This window comes from Erpetoichthys calabaricus, chromosome 13, assembly GCF_900747795.2.
Source record: "Erpetoichthys calabaricus chromosome 13, fErpCal1.3, whole genome shotgun sequence".
NCBI classification, from domain to species: Eukaryota; Metazoa; Chordata; class Cladistia; order Polypteriformes; family Polypteridae; genus Erpetoichthys; species Erpetoichthys calabaricus.
The window spans coordinates 122,775,863-122,797,140 of NC_041406.2; the positions used below are offsets into that span (position 1 = coordinate 122,775,863).

The following is a 21,278-nucleotide window of genomic DNA, read 5'->3' on the forward strand; positions in this document are numbered from 1 at the left end:
TGTGGAAAAGAGATGTGCTAAGAAGTGCCTCTGGCAACCTTTTCTGCCCACTGCTATCGGGCAATTCAGTGCTTCCTCCTGACATCCCAAACTAAATAATTAAACTCTAAGTTTCTGCACAATATACATTTATTAGTTGATTCATTGTATTATTTGTCCTGTGAGCCTGTATGTTTGTTTTTTTTATGCTTCTACTGGTGTATACATCTACATGTCCCTTTCAGATGAATAGTTTATTTAATCCAATCTAATCTAGATAGATAGATAGATAGATAGATAGATAGATAGATAGATAGATAGATAGATAGATAGATAGATAGATAGATAGATAGATAGATAGATAGATAGATAGATAGATAGATAGATAGATAGATAGATAGATAGATACCTTATTAATCCCAAGGGGAAATTCACATACTCCAGCAGCAGCATACTGATAAAGAAACAATATTATATTAAAGAGTGATAAAAATGCAGGTAAAACAGACAATAACTTTGTATAATGTTAACATTTACCCCAAGGGGTGGAATTGAAGAGTCGCATAGTGTGGGGGAGGAACGATCTCCTCAGTCTGTCAGTGGAGCAGGACATTGACAGCAGTCTGTCGCTGAAGCTGCTCCTCTGTCTGGAGATGACACTGTTTAGTGGATGCAGTGGATTCTCCATGATTGACAGGAGCCTGCTCAGAGCCCGTCGCTCTGCCACAGATGTTAATCTGTCCAGCTCCATGCCTACAACAGAGTCTGCGTTCCTCACCAGTTTGTCCAGGCGTGAGGCGTCCTTCTTCTTTATACTGCCTCCCCAGCACACCACTACATAGAAGAGGGCACTCGCCACAACTGTCTGATAGAATATCTGCAGCATCTTATTGCAGATGTTGAAGGACGCCAGCCTTCTAAGGAAGTACAGTCGGCTCTGTCCTCTCTTGCACAGGTCATCAGTATTGGTAGTCCAGTCCAATTTATCATCCAGCTGCACTCCGAAGTATTTATAGGTCTGCACTGTTTGCGCACAGTCACCTCTGATGATCACGTGGTCCAGGAGGGGCCTGGGTCTCCTAAAATCCACCACCAGCTCCTTGGTTTTGCTGGTGTTCAGGTGTAGGTGTAATGCAATAGCCACCTTTTTTTTCCATGGCAATCCTTGTGGCCACTAATTGATTATGCGATACTCTCCCTCGTAATTAAACTGGCACAGTTAATCATACACTTTCACGTGCATGCTACTTGTCAGTGGTTAAGACTCCGGACCAAGCATAACACCATTAAAGCCATAAAAAAATTTTAACCAATAAAATAAACTCTAGTGCAACTTACCTTGCATTGCTAAAACTAATTCATAAATAATAACAATATGCAAAGTACATTTGAATATTGGCAACCATACAACCTGATAAAATGGTGATGTGTAGTTTCAGGCGGCACACAGACTTGTTAGTTACTTAAAATGTCTCTAGTTAAGGCATCATTTATGGTCAGCTTTCTTCAGAACAGGCCGCATTGCCTGTCTCAATATGGCTGCTGAGCTGTGTTCTTCATTGTGTTGTCCATTCATCAGTTTGGTAAGAGAGATGGTCCTTCAGCAGTTTGGTAAGAGAGAGAGAGTGAGGTAAGCAAGCAAATTTATTGATTCTCTGTCCAACCCCTGGAACCAATAGGGCGTCATAGTACTTAAAGGCTTCTGATACAAGCCAGTCCCAAACAGCCATACTTCAGACCAATGGGGGAATAGAACACCTTAACACCTGCCATTCCCCCAAAACCATATGTTAAGGTTAAGCGTGGCAGTTAGGCAGCCTGGGTTTGTGTTGGAGTTGAGAGACTTCAGAGAAACATTAGCCAAACTTGTTTCAGGCACTTCCCCCTAACTCTGTCCTAAAATTCAAAGAGACTCAGTCCTGTTGGGGGGAAGGGGTTCTTAAACCATCAAACCATTGCTGTTATTATCAATAATGTAACACTAATATTACATTGCTTTGCCTTAGTTACAAATAAAGACATTCAAAATATTTATCAAGTTATATGCAAAATCTCACATTACATCAGCACCGCTTGTACAAACAATTCTGTCAGCTGTTGTGATGACATTAAGAAGGTAGTGATCAAGACACAGAAATACAAACATAATAATCAGCATTATTTTTCCATAAGCTGATTTGGTGGAATACAATTTTTTACATTAAAAGAGCCCTAAAAGCGGTAAGACCTTTCACTGAAATGCCCTTTCTAACCTCAAATCCTACAGAGTGTTATAGTAGCAACAGACCACCAAGCCTTCACTCAGCATATACCTGTAATTCCTCTAATGTGCTCTGAATTGGCCCTATATTCATCTGTTTGTCTGTGTCTGGTACACTCCCTTCTGGCCACACACAGGAACCATCTTATATATACTGCTCAAAAAAATTAAAGGAACACTTTTTACTCAGAGTATAGCAAGTAAATGAAACCTCTGGGATATTGATCTGGTCAGTTAAGTAGTAGAGGGGGTTGTTAATCAGTTTCAGCTGCTTTGGTGTTAATGAAATTAACAACAGGTGCACTAGAGGGGCAACAATGAGACAACCCCCAAAACAGGAATGGTTTAACAGGTGGAGGCCACTGACATTTTTCCCTTCCTCCTCATCTTTTGGGACTGTTTTTTCACTCATTTTGCATTTGACTATGGTCAGTGTCACTACTAGCAGCATGAGGCGATACCTGGACCCTACAGAAGTTGCATTGACTGCCATTAGATATCAGGATAAAATCCTTGGACCCATTGTCAGACCCTATGCTTGTGCAGTGGGTCCTGGGTTCCTCCTGGTGCACAACAATGTATGGCTTCATATGGCGTCTGGCCCCCACACTCGCCTGACCTAAATCCAATAGAACACCTCTGGGACATTATGTTTCTGTCCATCCGACACCACCAGGTTGCACCTCAGACAGTACAAGAGCTCAGTGATACCCTGGTCCAGATCTGGGAGGAGATCCCCCAGGACACCATCTGTTGTATCATTAGGAGAATGCCCCGACATTGTCAGGTATGCATACAAGTACATAGGGGCCATACAAACTACTGAGTATGATTTGGAGTTGCTGCAATGAAATTTCAGCAAAATGAACTAGCCTGCCACATAATTTTTTCTCTTTGATTTTTGGGGTGTCTTTGAATACAGCCCTCCATAGGTTGATCATTTTCATTTCCATCAAATAATGTGACATCCTTTTGTTCCTAATACATTACCCAATCCATATCAGTATAGATATCCAGCATGACCTTTTTCCCCATTGAGATCTGATTTGTTTTCAAAGTGTTCCATTAATTTTTTGAGCAGTTAATTATTCATCTTTAGCTGTAATTTCACTGGTAAAAATGCTTTAACAATTTTATATTTTCTGAAAAATCCTACATTATTTGGCCCAAAGTGATTTCTCCAGCTACACTCGAAAATATTTTTAACCTTGTAGCGCATTACAGCTATTCTTGAATTGAGTACTAATTTGTTGGTTGTAAATAATCAGCATTCATTTTTTAAAAATAATAATTGAGTGCCTTCTATCAGACCTTGTGATTGCAGTGTCATTACTTGCCTCTAATGCTCCACATATACTAGCAATTCCTATAAGTTCACTGAGTAACTGGTGTCTTAATCCCCCTTTACTAGCATGTGAAGACTTACAGTATATATAATATATTAGACTGCACACAAATTTTGTGTTTTGTAGGAATTAATTTTACACAAGCAGTATCTGCCAGTACTCTCTGGGAAACTCTCTGCCTCCATTTCACCTAAACTTTAATAATAATAATAATAATACATTTTATTTATATAGTGCCTTTCCCATGCTCAAGGCACTTACAGAATATAATAAAGAACGGCAGAATATACAGTATATAGCATTGTACAAACCAGATAAATAAATAAAGAAGATTAAGACAGTAAATTCTGAAAAAAACAGACAACATAATTGATGGTCTAGCACACACATACAGGTTACATTGGCATCTTGACAGAGAAGTAAACTGAGAGAAGGGTAATAAAGTGAATTAGAGCTAAAAGCCTTCCTGAACAGATGAGTTTTGAGTTGTTTTTTAAAAGAATTCATGGAGTCAGCTGACCTGATTAATTTTGGTAGGTCATTCCAGAGTCTGGGCACTATACAGCTGAAGGCCCTGTCACCCATAGAGTGTAGATTAGTGAGGGGCACAACAAGATTACCAGAATCAGAGGACCTTAGTGGGCGGGCAGGCATATAGTGATGGAGGAGGTCACTGATGTAGTTTGGTGCGAGGTTATTTAAAGCTTTGTAGGTTATTAGTAGGATTTTATATTCGATTCTGTAGGACACAGGGAGCCAGTGAAGACGGAGCAGGATGGGTGTGATGTGCTCGCTGCTGGTTCGAGTAAGGACTCTTGCAGCTGAGTTTTGAATAAGCTGGAGCTGTGATATAAGATTAGAAGGGGCACCTGCCAGTAGGGAATTACAATAATCGATGCGGGATGTGATAAAAGCATGGACAAGTTTCTCAGCATTAGAGAAGGAGAGGAAGGAGCGAACACGGGATATGTTACGGAGGTGAAAGTAAGAAAGTTTCTTAATGTGATTTATGTGGGTGGAATAAGTGAGGGAGGAATCAAAAATGACACCAAGATTTTTTACAGTAGAGGCAGGTCTGATGAGATCACTGCCAAGATGGACTGGGAAGGAGCTCATTTTATTAAGTTGCATTTTAGTCCCAATTTGCAGGAGTTCAGTTTTATTGCAATTTAATTTTAAAGAGTTCTGCTCCATCCAGGTTTTAATTTCACTAAGGCAGGTTGTGAGCTGAGAAAGCTCTGATGAAGTTCCACTTTTAACATTGAAGTAGAGCTGGGTATCATCTGCATAAAAATGATAACCCAATCCATAACTACGGATAATATGGCCAAGGGGAAGCATGTAAATACAGAAAAGCAGAGGACCAAGGACAGAGCCCTGAGGGACTCCTTGTGTGACTGGCACAGAGTTGGATCTGCTCTTGCCAAGACTAACAAACTCTTGCCTATCAGTCAGATAGGACTTGAACCACTGGAGGGCAGTGCCAGAGATACCCAGCATGTTCTCCATTCTGGACAGTAGGATGTCATGTCTGACTGTGTCAAATGCTGCACTGAGGAATTAATATGCTAGTTTGTCCAGAGTCTGCTGCCATAAGCAAATCATTGGTTACCCGTAGCAGAGCAGTTTCACAGCTGTGCCGCGCCCTGAATCCAGACTGAAAGGGTTCCATCAAATTATTAGAGGTTAGGTAATTGGTGAGTTGAGAAGCTACAACACGCTCAAGAACTTTTGACAGGAAAGGTAAATGGGAAATAGGCCGGAAATTGTTAAGATTGTCAGCATCAAGGCCAGACTTTTTTAACATTGGGGTTACAGAAGCAATTTTAAAAGTGAGCGGCACGGAGCCAGTGTCAAGGGATGAGTTTATTATTGTTGTAACAGTCGGGATTATGGCATGAAGGCAGGATTTAAGTAGTGTGGTGGGGATGGGGTCCAGTACACAAGTAGTCGGCCTCATCTTACAAAGCAGGTTATTAACAAACGCAGAAGTGACTGGTGAGAACTTAGAGAAGGAGCTGGATGGAGTGGGAAAACAGGGAGAGATATAAACAGATGATGTATTTATGTTAGTTGAATTATTTAGATGTTTAATTTTGTTACGGAAAAAGTGGAGGAATTCCTCACAGACTTCAGTAGAAGAGGTAGTTGGACCAGATGCGGGTTCGAGTAGTTTATTAACTACAGAGAACAAAACCCTTGGGTTATCATGGCCACTTTCTATTATTCTACCATAATGGGTGTTCTTGGCAGAAGTTAGTGCTTCTCTGTAAGCTCTTTGGTGGTCAGAGAAAGCCTGGATGTGCACGGTGAGGCCAGTCTTACGTGACATTCTCTCAAGGCGTCGGCCAGCTGCTTTCATAGATCGCAATTCTGAGTTATACCAAGGAGCTGAGCGCTTAAAGGAAACCTCCTTATGTTTTAAAGGAGCTGTTTTATCTAATGCTGAGTGAAGGGCTGAGTTATAATGGTCAACAAAACTATCTAGTGTTGGTGGAATAGGTGCAGACAGTAAAAGATCAGAAATGGATCCAGAAAGGATAGAGGGACAGATATTTTTAAGGTTTCTGTAAGAAATTTGTCATTTACAGGTAAGAGGTGGGATAGGTAATGAGACAGTGAAAAATACTGCTTTATGGTCAGAGAGTCCCAAATCAGTGCTGTAAATGTTGGCAACAGATAGTCCAGAAGTGCAGATCAGGTCCAATATATGACCGCCAGAATGGGTTGGAAAATCAACATGTTGTGTCAAGTCAAAACAGTCCAGTAAGGACAGGAATTCATTTCTCAGTTTAGATGTAGTAATGTCAATATGGATGTTGAAATCACCAAGAAGCATAATTCTCTGAGAGTAAGAGCTTAGGTGGGTCAAAAGTTCAATAAACTTTATGCATTTCTGAAAACATTCTTTTATATAGGCACAACACTATATTTTAAGGGGAATCTAGTGTCTTGACATCAGTAATGGAAGACAGCCTCTAATGGAGTTTTGTGTAGATAGCCCACTGTCCAGCATCAATGATGGAAAGTATTGTGCTTAAGGCAAAAAAATGACAGTACATTAATGCAATATGTTTGTCTTTCTGATGCTTTATCTCTATATTCTATGCTAACAAGAACAGACATCAGAAGGTGAAATGAAACTGAGGGACCCTGACAATGGAACATAGAGTGTATTAATGGATAGGCCTTCTCTAAAGTGGGTACATATAATAGGAATAAATAAAAGATAAATTTATTACTCTTCTATGTGTACAACTGAAATTTCTCTGTGACACCTGAAAGTGCGCCTAGGCTTTGAGATGACAGAAACGTTTCGTTACTACTTTGTACTTATGGGTCTGACGTTGAAAACCATGTTTAACCTCAATAGTTATACTCAAAGCGGGTAAACATATTAGCATATATTATTTCAAGTAATTAGTGTTATTTAAGCTGGAAGTAGCAACCTGTATGTGCTGGGTAAATCTTAAGTCCTTAGAAGTTCTTTCTTCCGACTGAATTGGAAAATTTAGCTTGTAATTCTAAAAGCACAATAATATAACTTTGCAGCTACTTTCTCCAGTAACTAAAATTACACATCAGACTTTTTGGTAACTATGAAGCATTTTTTTATTCTGTTAATGTAGACATGGTGTTCAATGGGGGACATACTTGAGTGTGAGACAGGTGTAACATTAACCATTATACAATAAATCTAAGTTTTTTTCTATCTGACTTTTAAGAATTTTTGCAGTGCCTCAAAATGGGTTTCTGTGAATTCAGTTGGTAGATTTTTGCATCTATTTTATGCTACCTGGAGGAGTGGAATTAGTGGAATATTATTAATTTATTGAATTAGTAGCATGATTAGGATATTAACATTGCACACAGTGATTGAGCCTGAAACGTTGTAGACTCAAATCCAAGACAAGGAAGACTGCTAAAACCCATCAAATTTGTGTAAAGTGGGTACATGTAGTAGGAATAAATAAAAGAAGAAAATAGACTATCTTTGTGCTACAGCAGGTTTCTTTTAGTACAGATGAGAAAATTGCTAATTTTATTATTGATGAGTTATGCCAATCAGTGTGAGCTTGTTAGTTTGATGCTAGGGTCCAAACTGAGGCAGATGAGGCACTTATTTTGCCTCATCTTCCACAGTTTGCTTTTATGTACTGACAGACTCTGGGCATGTGTATTTGCAGAGTCTTACACAAGGATATTAACAATATTGAACTTTAGAATGGGTCAACTGCTTTTTTTGTGTATATGTTGCTTTATGACATAATCCCTTATGCTTTTCTTTGTTTTATTTTTGATTTTTCCTACAGATTATAGACATAATGGAAGAGACCTTCAAAGCTCAACACTGTCAGTTCCAGAGCAAGTGATATCATCTAATCACTGTCCCAGGTTAGGATCCTCTTATCGAGGAGAAGAATTGGGCAGGAACCGATCACGATCCCCAAGTGTACCGCCACCACAAAGGTAGTTATACTCCTTGACTGACAGATTTGAGCAACAAAACATTATTTTAAGCACAGAGTTGAATAATTCAGTAGTCTACAGGTATATACCTAGGATTACCACAAGTATGAAGAGAACTGCTGAACCTAATACTCTCTACAGCTAGGTACACAACAAGCGCACTTGTTTTGTTATACTTGTACCTTTTGTTAAAGTGCTTATTTGATATTTGGACTTCAGTCTTCACACATTATATACTTCATGTCAAAATGTTGTTATTACTACTAAAACATGAAAATAGTTTGTCTTTTAGGTATGTGTTCAACATTTCTGTCACGCTACATTTACATAGATCTTTGTATACACGTAACACACATGAAATGCATGTGTTTCAAATTACGATATATTATTTACACTATACAGCTCCGGTACCTCATTCCCAGATTAACAAGGCTTGAGCTGGGAGAGCTTTTTGCTATTTCTGCGGCGGTGGGAGGACGGGACAGTAGGCTGCTTGCGCTCATTGACACGTTTAGAAAACAAAAGACGTTGACAGAGAGGTGCGAACGGATTTAAGGTGGGCCGGGTTTACGAGTTTTTTCATTTAGCATGATACATAAACACAAATATCACAGAAAATGCATACAAGTATAAAAATAATATTCAAAAAAACATAACTAACCTTAAAATATACATATATTGAGACCATTACATAACAAACTGCTTTCCCAAAATGCTTTCCTATCTTAGTCAAATTGCTGCTTCCGCAACTTTATTCCAAAGAAGAGTCAGAAAATGGATGGATGGATGGATACTTTTATTTATTATTTATTGTTTTACCTTGATCTTATGCTTCTTTTTTGGCTACTGGTTTTGAAATTGTGCTTTCTCACAATCTTGACTCATTTTGAACAAGAAAAATTAGTTGGAATTTATTCATGATGGTCTCATTGCATTGGGAAAAGGAGAATGTTTTAATTATTATATTGCCTCTCCTTTTTAGCATATTTGTTTTATCAAGGGAGTTTTCTCAGTTTTGCATTGCAGATACATTTATACTTTTCTAAAGATGGAGTACATTATTAACACTAGAATCCCTACCAAAATTTTGTTTCCCTTGATCACCCTATTTTTCCTGACACATAGAAGAACACTCTATGGCCTTATCAGCACAGCAACTGCCCTCTCATAACTGTCTTTGTTTCGCAAATGTGTTTATTAGCAGAGCTGAATTTGCACTCACTCATCCCCCAGTCAGCCACCCGTTCGGACCTCCTGACAAACAAACCCACTGTTTATCATTGCCAGCTTGAGTCCTTTCACTTACAGCTGAAATCTGCGTTTTAGACTTTATGTGGCAAAGAGTTGTAAGGAGATACATAAGTAATGATATATCATTGTTTGAAGTATATACATTTCATGTGTGTTCAGTATCTACATTGATCTGTGTAAATGTACAACGAAACAAGAAATGTTAGTGTATTGTGCAGGCTAGGGGGCGACAGAGAGCCCCAAACCCCAAACACGAATACACATAGTCCCAGCTTCATATAAAGGGTGTTTCATTACGCAATACCTCAGTTTCTTTCTTTCTTTCTTTCTTTCTTTCTTTCTTTCTTTCTTTCTTTCTTTCTTTCTTTCTTTCTTTCTTTCTTTCTTTCTTTCTTTCTTTGTCCTCCTCCTCTCTCTACCACCACTGAACTGCTCTCCTCCAGTTGAGTGTTGCCTTCCTTCCTCCCAGCTCCAACTCGCCTGGACAAGGCAGTGCGGTACCTTAAATTGGGGACCTGGAAGCACGTCATTTATAAATCCCAGTTTGTAGGGAGTGTATCTCCCTGCAGCACCCTCTTGCAATACCCCTGGACCCCAGCAGGGCAGCGTTACCAGACTACAATTCCTGGAATTCCCTGCTGGTGTGTGAACAGGCACCAATATCCAGGGCTGCTGCCATCTAGCGTTCTGGGGGATATAACAACTTTTGTTGTCCAATGACAAAAGCAAAAAACAAAAGAAAAGAAAAGAAAATTCTGGAAAAATCAGGCAATTATTAAAATGATGGATTAGGTAGCTAAGTTGTAGCTAGCGGAGCTCTGGGTGGGGTAAAATGCCCTCACTGGATGGCTTCTCAGCACTGTGAAGAAAGAAGGAGATGTCAGTGTTAGTGGTAGTGCCCCCTCTCATCTCAGTGGGTTATTACATACCTCAACTGAGCATGCAACAAGGTCCTCCTATGCGTATGTGTGAAACTATGTAACATGTTAGTTTTAACAGCTTACCTCTAACACTGATTGAAGGTATCATAGAAGATGCCTGTCATCTGGTCAGCACAATACCTTGTTTATTGTTGTGGGATGTGTGGAACTAACTAAATACACATACACACACACACACACACACACACACACACACACACACACAGATCCTATCCAATGAAGCACCGATTATGAGTGATGTCTGAACATCTTGTCATTCCTTAGTACTCTACATAGGGACTCACTAGCTTTAGAAATAAACAAAATACAACATTTTGAAACAAATTTCAAGGTTTGTCTTAACAACTCTCATGTAATGCTTGGGCTGATGTCAGTTTTGTTCATAATGCAGAAAAACAGTTAGAAAACTATTTCTGACTAGGGCATTCTAGTTCAGCCAGGTTCCCAGGTCCTGGAATGCAAGATGTGCTGTGGACATGGCTGGGCTGTTTTTTCTGCAATGCACTGTGTTATCCAAAAAGTCATTAAAACCTTTTATAGAAACTCCAGTCAGAAAGTAAATATATAGCAATGTCCATCAGAACATAGAAGAAGAGAGAAAGAGTGCACAGAAAAACAAGTGTTTTAGTTTTCATTTTTTTGTAGTTTTTCTACTGTTACCATCTGACAAGTGGTGTGATGTATATATTGTAAGGTAAAAAATTTTGCACAATTTGCACAACAACAGTTAATATGTTTTCAAAAGGTAAATGCAAATATTGTATATTTACAAATAGCAGTGTTTAGCTGCCAATGTCAATGATGCCTTTTTATTTCACAGCCGAAGTTTAGATCAGCCCTCTCGAAGTACTCGGTCTTCTCCCACTCAGTACAACACTACGAACCGAATGGATAGACAGCGTATAATGGATGATCATTATTCCCCTGACAGGTAGGCACAGTGTCATTGTTCTACTATGTTTTTGTCTGCTATAAAAACTGTATTTGGAATAACATAACATTCATAATAATGAAATCAGTTTATTGATGTTCATGTGATTTTTACATTGTTTACATTTCTTCTCCATTTTGCATTTGTGCATGCATTGCATATTAAATTTTACCATTAGAATTATTTTCTTGAGAGTAGTGAAATATTCAAATGAAAGCTGTGTAGTACCTAAAGAGCAATCATCTTCTTTACAAACTTTGAAACACTTTGTAAACATACATATTTTTGATGTATTTATTAAAATAAAAAATGTGTTTTTTGTAATGTAGTAGTTTAGCTCAAGCTGCCTTTTCCTTCATTAACTATTAATCCTGAAACAGCAATACAGTAAAACCTTGATTATCCATCAGGGGTTGGGACAAAGGCTGTGACGGATAAGAGAAAAGACAGATAACAGAATAGCTACTTTAAAAATGACATACATTAGATTAGTTTAGTGAATAGTCATATGTATTTACAAAAAAATATATTAACAAAATATAATGTAGTATTTACAAAATTAATTTATATAATGTTGTATTGACCAGTATAATAAGCAAATACAACTCAGAGGTACTGGAGTTTTCTACATTTTACTTAGAGTCTTTGTTCTATAACAAACGGTGCTGTGTCTTAAATGCCGCTGTCTAGGTTACAGAGCATATCACCAGAACAATAAAAAAAAAAGCTTTCCCTACCAATAACAAAAGGGAGGGTTGTTCCAATGTTCATAGATTGCAGCGTATCGTGCGGCAGTAGTAATAGGTAGACGCTGGCGTGCTCAATGCTTTGTTTTTTTTTTGCCTTGATGGTTAATGGAGACTGATGTTTAATCGAGTGATGGATAATCAAGGTTTTACTATATTTAAAATAGTCTTTTTTAAGTAATCTAAAATATAACTGTTACTTTCTGTTACAATTCTGTTTATCAACTGCTATGTTAATATTTAACAAGACCAGTCCATTGCAGAACTGAAGACTGAATCAATTAATCAATTTACATTCTTTTTTAAAATTATAAGGTACATTTTAAACATATAAATATTAATTGAAAACTATACAAAAGTGACGTTTTTGAAGGATTCACATTCCAACAGTGCAATGTATGTCCAGTGTATCTCACAAGCTTGTACATCTCTCTTAGTGCATTAATGAATGTTGAGACCATGCAGAAATAAATTATATTCTTTTGTGTACCTTAACTCTCAGTGGTTACTTTTGCTTAGCACTGGATGATTTGCTATTAACTGCTGTAATCTTTGCATTATTATTATATATTTTATAATAAATATTACATCAAACAATTTGAAAAAAAAAGTTGCATAAAAATGTATGTGCTTATTTAGATAAGAGTAGCAACAGCCTTAACCAGTTCAATAAAACTATCTGCATATATGACATAATTTCCAAAATATGAAAAAGGCTAAATGTACCGTAAAAGATTTTTCAATGAGACGTTGACAATGTCCATCATCTTCTCTTTAATCAGGCAGGTGTAAGAAACAATATGCCCAACCATGAAGAATAAAATATAATCAAGACTTAAAATCAGATTGACTAAAGCTATGTCACTCTCTGATCTGGGCAATGAGCTGTACAACCAATTAAAAAAATCCAAGAAAAAAAGCAACGGAACAGTTTACCTTCACTGTCAAATTATTTTTGCATTGGTATTTCACCAAAAGGTTGCACATTACATCATACTATTTTTAAGTATATTGTACATTTTATCTTTCTTTTTGTTTTCTTTCATTCTTAATAATTTCAATAGTATTATATATTAATTGTGTAGTATACAGAAATTGTGGAGCAGAGCACTTGAGAAGTGATATGTGAAAGGATTTTTCTGTTCTAACTTAAGTATTTTTGCCAAATCTGAACGTTTACCATAAGTCTTATTGCAAAACAATAATTTAACAAAGGTAATTATATCATTTTGTGAGAAAAATAGACCAAATGGGGAAATAGGGAGATTTAACAATTGTTTAATTACAAACCATTTACAAAAGTTCAGGGTTCATATTGTGGAAATTATTGATCCGGAATCTACTAAATATTTAAACTACAAAAATCACAAACAGTTTTCAAAGGCTGCTAATTGTATATAAACTTAAAAGTAGGCTAGTTTATATCTATTCAGGCTATCTGACATACCCATTTAAATATTTATTAATGTATAACAGTGTCTTCTTTATTTCCCATTAAAGGGTAACTATGGAATGTTATATTCCTTCCAGAACATTTGATAACTAGCACTTGGATGGATGAGACAATGTTGGGTTTTATAATTCATTTTGTCCACGGAGGGTTTATCTCTTTTACCTCACATATTAATTTCCTTTTCTCTAGTGCTCTGGCATAATTTTCTCACTATTCAACTCGATGCATTTATTTTTCTGGTTTTTTCTCATGGCTGCAGCCAGTATCTTTCACTACCTCGGTCCCGACCTAATCTGCCTTTTGAGCATCATCACAAGGAACCCAGGTATACTCCCATGTGTGAATCAGTATGAAAATGCATGCATTTTACCAAGTTATATGCATTCCTGAAGACATTATTTTACCTTTCCTACCTTTGTTACCTTTTCTTTAATTAGATCTGCTGATACAGTTTTCAAAACTTGGGGCCTTTAAAATGATAGCTTCAGCTTGAGTTTCTCACTGTTTGTGATATAGTTTATCACTAAAAGGGTACTGAATAAGGTCAGTGACCCATAGCATCACCATGACCTTTTCACAAGTTGAGGCACTCTGTATACCAATGCTGAAGCCAGCCTTTAATTGCATCAAGTGTTGGAAACTTGGAAACCTGCATTTCTCCCTGTTTGTGTGATATTTTCTCTTTTATATATATATATATATATATATATATATATATATATTAGTCTCTTTTATATATATATATAAAGCTATATACACACTCTATAATGTGAATATGCCTGTATGTGTGTGTATATATACATTATATATATATATATATATATATATACATTATATATATATATATATATATATATATATATATATATATATATATATATATATATATATATATATATATATATATATATATATATATAGGGTGGTCCAGATCTAACTATGCAGCTTTTAAGATCTGGGCCACCCTGTATACACGCAAGTATAGTGTATACACACACTCCTATATACCGTATACAAATACTGTGCACATGTAGTACATTAGCAGGTAGAGAATATTTTAAAGGTGCAACTTGTGGACAGGTTACTGTTTTCACAGATTTTAAGTTGTGCCACATGCCTTCACACTGATTACATGGAGAAAATGTTTTTAAAAAACGAAGCTTTTTAGTACAATAAAATATAACAGTTTTGTTTGGTTTATGATTTGTCAGTGTCGGATTTAAGTATTCTGATGCCTTTGGATAATATCATTAAATACATTTTGGGTTATGCTTGTATTAGTAATATATATGTATTTGCACTTTTTAAAAATGTCAAATGGAAAAGCTAACTATTTTCAATTTGAACATTTTGTTTTTATTTCTAGCTTACTCTTGTCAGTGAATTGCAATAATTTAAATTTAGACTATTCCTTTTCACAGTCACTACAGTATATACTATTTTCTGATGTCTTATGAACAATGATATATGTGTCTACAAATGTTGAAGCAGAAATTTGTCATGTTGCCTCACAAAATTAGGCAAAAATAACACTGCATTCCATAAAATTCAAAATATAAACAAACCACAGAATAGTATTGCCATTAATTCATGTTTTAAGAACTGTTTAGATAGAAAGAGGTCTTGTTTCAAGTGTTGTAGAAGAACAGAATACCCTGTTTTTGTGCATAATTACCTCAAAATAATTCTTAAACCAATGTACACACAAACTGCAGGCAAATTTTGACAGCACAAGTGGAAAATGGATGTTTGAATCACCTAAAGTAAAATAATGACTGAATGGGTTATGTTTGCCATGTCTATCAGTTGCAAGGTTTTGGTAGATTAGATATACAGAATACCTATTATTTTATCAATTCATGTGTTTTTCCTAGGACACAGCTGATTTAGAAAGACCAACTGCAATTTGTTTAAATTGTGACATGAAGTCTTTTAGTGTATACGCCTTCCCATGTTCATTGTAGTGCTGTGTGTATGTATAGTATTTGGACATGGAATATTCACAATATTCAAAATCCTTTGAGTTGTAGTAGAGTAGTGTGTTGCTTGTTATCTCCTTTATCGTATTTATGTATGTGTAGATTAATCTAAGAAGTTCTCAACATTAATTGCCCCCTCTTCCCCCACCATCCCAGTTATATGTTGTTTTTCCCACTGACTATATTTGACATCTTTCGGCAGCAACAACCATATCATGTATCCCATCTATCGTGAAGATGCAGTAAGGTTACTGCGTTCCCATAGGATGTGCCGCACGTATTCTGAGGGTGCTTACAATGATCATGAGAGGTACACTTATTAAAAACTACTTTTTAAGTACCTTTTCAATTTCTTTTTGTGCTTTTTTTTATCATCTATTGTTTTTAAATAGGCATTAATAAGATCTTGTTTTAAAATTGGAAGATTTAGTATTCAAAAATTTAATAGATTTATTTTTCTTTAGTATTGTAGTGCTTTTACATGTTAATACTTACCAAAGCTATTTTCTTTAACTCAGTAATATCAACATTTTTAAAATCCTAGTGATTGAAAATCCAATAATTAAATAGATTATTATATTGTAATGTCATTCCTGGACATTACAAATGGATAAAATAAAATATAAAAACTCTTCCGTTGGGATCCCTTCAGATATAAACTAGTTGATTTTGATTATAACATAGTCTAACAGAATGTGCTTTGTCAAGGGCTGGTTTCTTCCTTCTGTCTAGTGCTGCTATGGTTCTGTGTAACTTTGAACTACATAATTGGTTTTCAGAAAATTCATGGATGGAACTGACTTTGAGTTAGTTTTTGTAAATAAGGCAGGGATCCTCTATTTTTCAGATCTAAATTAATGTGAATAAACAGAATCCAAACAGTACTTGCATTTCAATAATACTCATAGACACAAAAAATGTGAGGAGAAAAATACAATAAACTTTTAAGTATTTCTGGCGTACACAAGATGATGGAATTGCAGTATGTCAGTACCCTCAGTTGGAGACACTAGTAATGAATGTTAGACAACTACAGGATAGATAGTTTTCTCTGAAAATGGTTGAGTACAGTATGCTAACTCTAGTCCTAGAGAGGTTTCTACAGGTATAGAGTATGTTCTTTGTAGTATAACATCTCTAAACTGTAAACATTTCTGGGCAGCAAATATGTAGACCATGTACATTACGGGCAAAGTTTAAGCATTGTATCAGTGCATTTGGAGATTTCTGCATACCAAAACAAAAGGAATTTCCTCTTTGCTTAGTTTACAGTCTCTTATATATATTTCTCTTCTGGTTCGTCCTGCTTCCAATTCAAAACCAGTCCCCCCCACACGCAGCCGACACAGTATTTCTCGATTCCTATTCATCCTCTACCATGTCATGCACTATACTGGCCTGCTGATCGTAATACATCCAAGAAGTACTCGAGGTGCTGCCACAATGGTAAGTAGCTTTACCACCTTTGCGGGAGCCACCTGTGTCTTTACAACATCTTCTTACACAGCAAACATCAGAAGCTAAAAATTATCGTGAACACATTCGAGAATACAACTCTTCTGTAGCGTTTGCTTCCATGGGTGCACAGATAACTCAACCTCCTGGCCACGGACCATACTGTTTTAAAATACACGGGCAAATTTATCACCAAATCTCTCCACTATACGCTAACATTTCTACCTCTCCAGGATATGTCTCGATGCATGCTCAATAATCCAGGTAAGGAAATCCTAGAAATTTGATTCTGTTCATCTGGACAAAGTTTTTAAGTGGGAGAAATATTTCGAGACTTATCCAAGTCTCTTCCTCAGTCTCAATTGACTGCAGGTTTCCCCAACCTTATAAACAGTACCTTTGCTTAATCACAGAGACTAGCACCATTGGGGAAACCTGCAGTCAATTGAGACTGAGGAAGAGACTTGGATAAGTCTCGAAATATTTCTCCCACTTAAAAACTTTGTCCAGATGAACAGAATCAAATTTCTAGGATTTCCTTACCTGGATTATTGAGCATGCATCGAGACATCGAGAGCCACTTTGGCAAGGACGGCCTAAAGCTTGTACGTGAGTATGAGCAAACAGCACGCAAGATGGCAGACTACAGGAACCATCTGAGATTCAGCCTCAGATGTAGACAGAGCGGGATCACTCCTAAAAGTCTACAGATGAAATCGTCAGTAAAAGGCCTGCGAGCTAACAAAATCCTCCAGAAGGCACAGAGTCAGTTGCTAAATGAATGGGTGAGACAAACTAACTTCACTATTGATGTTTTAAAATCCAAAGAGGAGCAGATCCACCAAAGACTTTCTTCACTTCTAGATGAGAAAACACTTCAACAGGTGCTTGAGTTCACCGAGAAGGCTCGTCTAGCACAGCATGAAAAGCCTAAAACCAGGCAAAAGAGGAAGTTTGATCTACTTGCTGTGCGCCACAAACACCAGCACACTATGGGGAGTGTCCTCCACAACCAGCAGAGTGAAGGATGCCAGACAGAAACTAAAGATGTGGACAAATGGGTGAAGAACTTGTCTGACAAACAACTCACCCAAGCAGAGAAAAACGTCCTTTCTAAAGGGTTAAATTTTGCGGTCACACCGAAACAAATCCCGCTAGTGGAACTGATTACAGCCACAGAATCTGCTATCAGAAACAACAACATTGCTGATTTGGAAGCAGAACAACTGCGGATAAAAGTTTTGGCATGTCTCAGCAATGCAAAACCCCCTGCATCCAATATCAGCATTGAGGAGAGGAAGGCCCTCACGGCACTCAGCAAGGACAACAACATCATCATCCTTCCAGCGGACAAGGGGAGATGCACAGTTGTGCTAAACCAGACAGAATACCGTGAGAATATTTTGTCTCTGCTCAGTGACAAAAATACTTATGAGCCCTTAAAGCGAGATCCAGGTAGTGGTTACAAGAAAAAGGTGATAGATTGTCTTAAGCAGTTAGTTCAGGACAATGCTATTGACCGGACCACATACCACAGATTATACCCAGGGGAATCTACACCAAGTCTGTATGGTTTACCAAAAATATACAAACAGGGTGCTTCTTTAAGACCCATTGTCTGCATGATCAATTCAGTCACGTATAACATCTCCAAGTTCCTGGCCGCTGTTCTTAACCCGGTGGTAGGCAGCTCAAAACACCACATTCAGAGCACATTGGATTTCGTGGAGAAAGTGAGAGAGGTCATTATGGAGGCAGAAGAAACCTTGGTCTCATTTGATGTTACATCTCTATTCACTTGTGTCCTAGTGACTGAAGCAGTGGAGGTAGTACGTAAGAGATTACAGAATGACCCCACTCTCAGTAAAAGAACCTCTCTCAACGCAGACCAAGTGTGCCTGCTTTTGGAACTGTGTCTTCAATCAACATATTTCATATACAAAAGCCAGTACTACAGGCAGAAGCACGGGTGTGCCATGGGTTCCCCTGTTTCATCTATAGTAGCCAGTCTATATATGGAAGAAGTGGAAAAGAGGGCTCTATCATCCTATCCTGGAACACCACCGAGCCATTGGTTCAGATATGTGGATGACACCTGGGTGAAAATCAGATCTCAGGAGGTACCACAGTTCACAGACCACATCAACGGGGTGGACAAACACATCAAGTTCACCAGAGAGGATATGGAAAATAACAAGCTAGCCTTCTTAGACTGTGAAATTTCCATCGTCAACGGGGGACATTTGAAAGTGGATGTGTACCGTAAACCCACACATACGGACCAGTATCTAAGGTTTGACTCTCACCATCCACTAGAGCACAAACTAGGTGTCATTAGGACTCTACAACACAGAGCTAACACCATTCCCACAGACTCAGAGGCCAGGGAAGCAGAAGAACACCACGTTAAAAAGGCCCTGAGTAAATGTGGATATCCCAGCTGGTCCTTTGTCAAAGCAGGGAGGACACCTAAAGAACGCTCCAAGCAATTCATGAGAGAGGAAGGACATCCACTGCCTAAGCGAAAACCCTTAGTGATCCCGTATGTGTCAGGAGTATCGGAACAGCTGAGGCGCATTTTCTCGAAACACCGGGTCTCAGTGGCTTTCAAACCCCAAAACACGCTACGCCAAAGATTGGTCCATCCCAAGGATCGGGTCCCATGGCACAAACAGAGTAACATAGTTTACGCAGTTAAGTGCCAGGAGGAGTGCCGTGAATTGTACATCGGGGAAACCAAGCAGCCACTGGATAAGCGCATGTCACAACACAGAAGAGCTTCCTCGTCAGGCCAGGACTCCGCAGTCTATTTACATCTACAGGATAGTGGTCACTCCTTTAAAGATGAAGAGGTGCACATCCTGGACAGGGAGGAGCGCTGGTTTGAGAGAGGAATCAAGGAGGCCATTTACGTGAAAAAGGAACGACCATCTCTGAACAGAGGAGGGGGCCTACGGGTACATCTGTCGCCATCTTACAATGCTGTGATTGCAGCCATTCCTCAACCCTCTATGAATGGTTCACACGTCTACTAATCAGTGGACAATTTGCATATCACTGATCAACTGGCCCTTTGTCAATGGTGCTAGTCTCTGTGATTAAGCAAAGGTACTGTTTATAAGGTTGGGGAAACCTGCAGTCAATTGAGACTGAGGAAGAGACTTGGATAAGTCTCGAAATATTTCTCCCACTTAAAAACTTTGTCCAGATGAACAGAATCAAATTTCTAGGCTCTCCAGGATATGGACAGTTGTATGTTTTTGACACAGCGCAAGCTACTGCAGTACGCTTACAAAATAAAGCAAACTCAGTATGCAGCGAAAATGTACATCTCCAGCTAGATTCCATGCTTAGAACCATCAACCCCTTCGCTAAATCATACAAACACATGCATGAAATCGCTCAGTCCAATCCAACAGCATCTGTACAAATGGTTTTCAAGGAAAACACTAGGCAGGATTTACGACGATACAATGCCCCGACATGTCACACTGATGTTGCAGCGATTTTTGTCGGAGAAGATAGCAAAACGCCTGCTGAAAGAGACATTTGCATCTATCCCATAGGCAACTCCTGTAAACAGATTTCCACACTCAATATGAATTGCGATCCTATGGTTTAACCACTTTTATTCCCTTACGGAGACATTGGCTGGCACAAAGATTTACAACATATTCCGATAAAAGAACCATCAAGCGATTAAGGCTTACTCAATGGCAATTTTACGCATTCAGATTAGCAATGAGGAATACATTTAGTATTTTGCACTCCAGCGGCAAACTATTCCAACAGTACGTCGTAGATGCGTATATTAAAACAGAGGGCACGCGTCTCAACTATCTCAGATTACATCAACATGATCTGCGCGTGGAACTATCAGACGCACTGCAAGCAAACGCTGAAAATAACAACGTACGTGTAGGCAAAATAATCATATTACTGTCCACATTTCCAGGAAGTCCCAAGATTCATACAACAAAACTATCAGGATGCCATGGTCATAGTACGTAAATTTGGAAAGCCTGATTTATTTATCACTTTCACGTGTAATCCTGCTAGGCCGGAAATTCTACATGCACACTGCATCTTTATTTATTTATTTTTTCTTGATTTCTGAATTCCTTTCTCACCGTGTTCCGTTCCTATTCTTACACCGCCATATGCTACGGCGGGCGTCGGCTAGTATTTATTATTTTGATTGAAGTAAATATGTCTAGTAAAACCATGTTTATATATATATATATATATATATATATATATATATATATATAATATATTATTTTGAGCAGTCGATGCATAAAATTTAGCTTTATAAGAAATAACTCAAAGGTCAGTTGAATCCTGTATTTATAGCCCCTTTAAATTATTTTATTTTCCATTGGTGCACCCATCCTAATGTAAACATTAACAAATGAGAAAAATAAAATGTGGTTTAGTCCTAGCCATATAAGTAAGCAAAAATATACT

The 21,278-nt window shown here is 37.8% G+C and overlaps 1 protein-coding gene across 33 annotated transcripts in view; it reads left to right on the forward strand.

Annotated features, from left to right (window-relative positions):
- Positions 1-21,278, forward strand: part of rims2a (regulating synaptic membrane exocytosis 2a) — a 1,351,795-nt gene that overhangs the window by 974,310 nt on the left and 356,207 nt on the right. For 30 of the 33 annotated variants that reach the window (XM_051936048.1, XM_051936053.1, XM_051936052.1 and 27 more), the window contains 4 exons: positions 7,899-8,055; positions 11,068-11,178; positions 13,637-13,702; positions 15,559-15,666. In XM_051936048.1, the coding sequence (XP_051792008.1) occupies positions 7,899-8,055; positions 11,068-11,178; positions 13,637-13,702; positions 15,559-15,666 (442 nt within the window). The remainder of the gene's footprint in view (positions 1-7,898; positions 8,056-11,067; positions 11,179-13,636; positions 13,703-15,558; positions 15,667-21,278) is intronic. The other 3 variants (XM_051936062.1, XM_051936068.1, XM_051936069.1) reach the window with 1 other exon arrangement.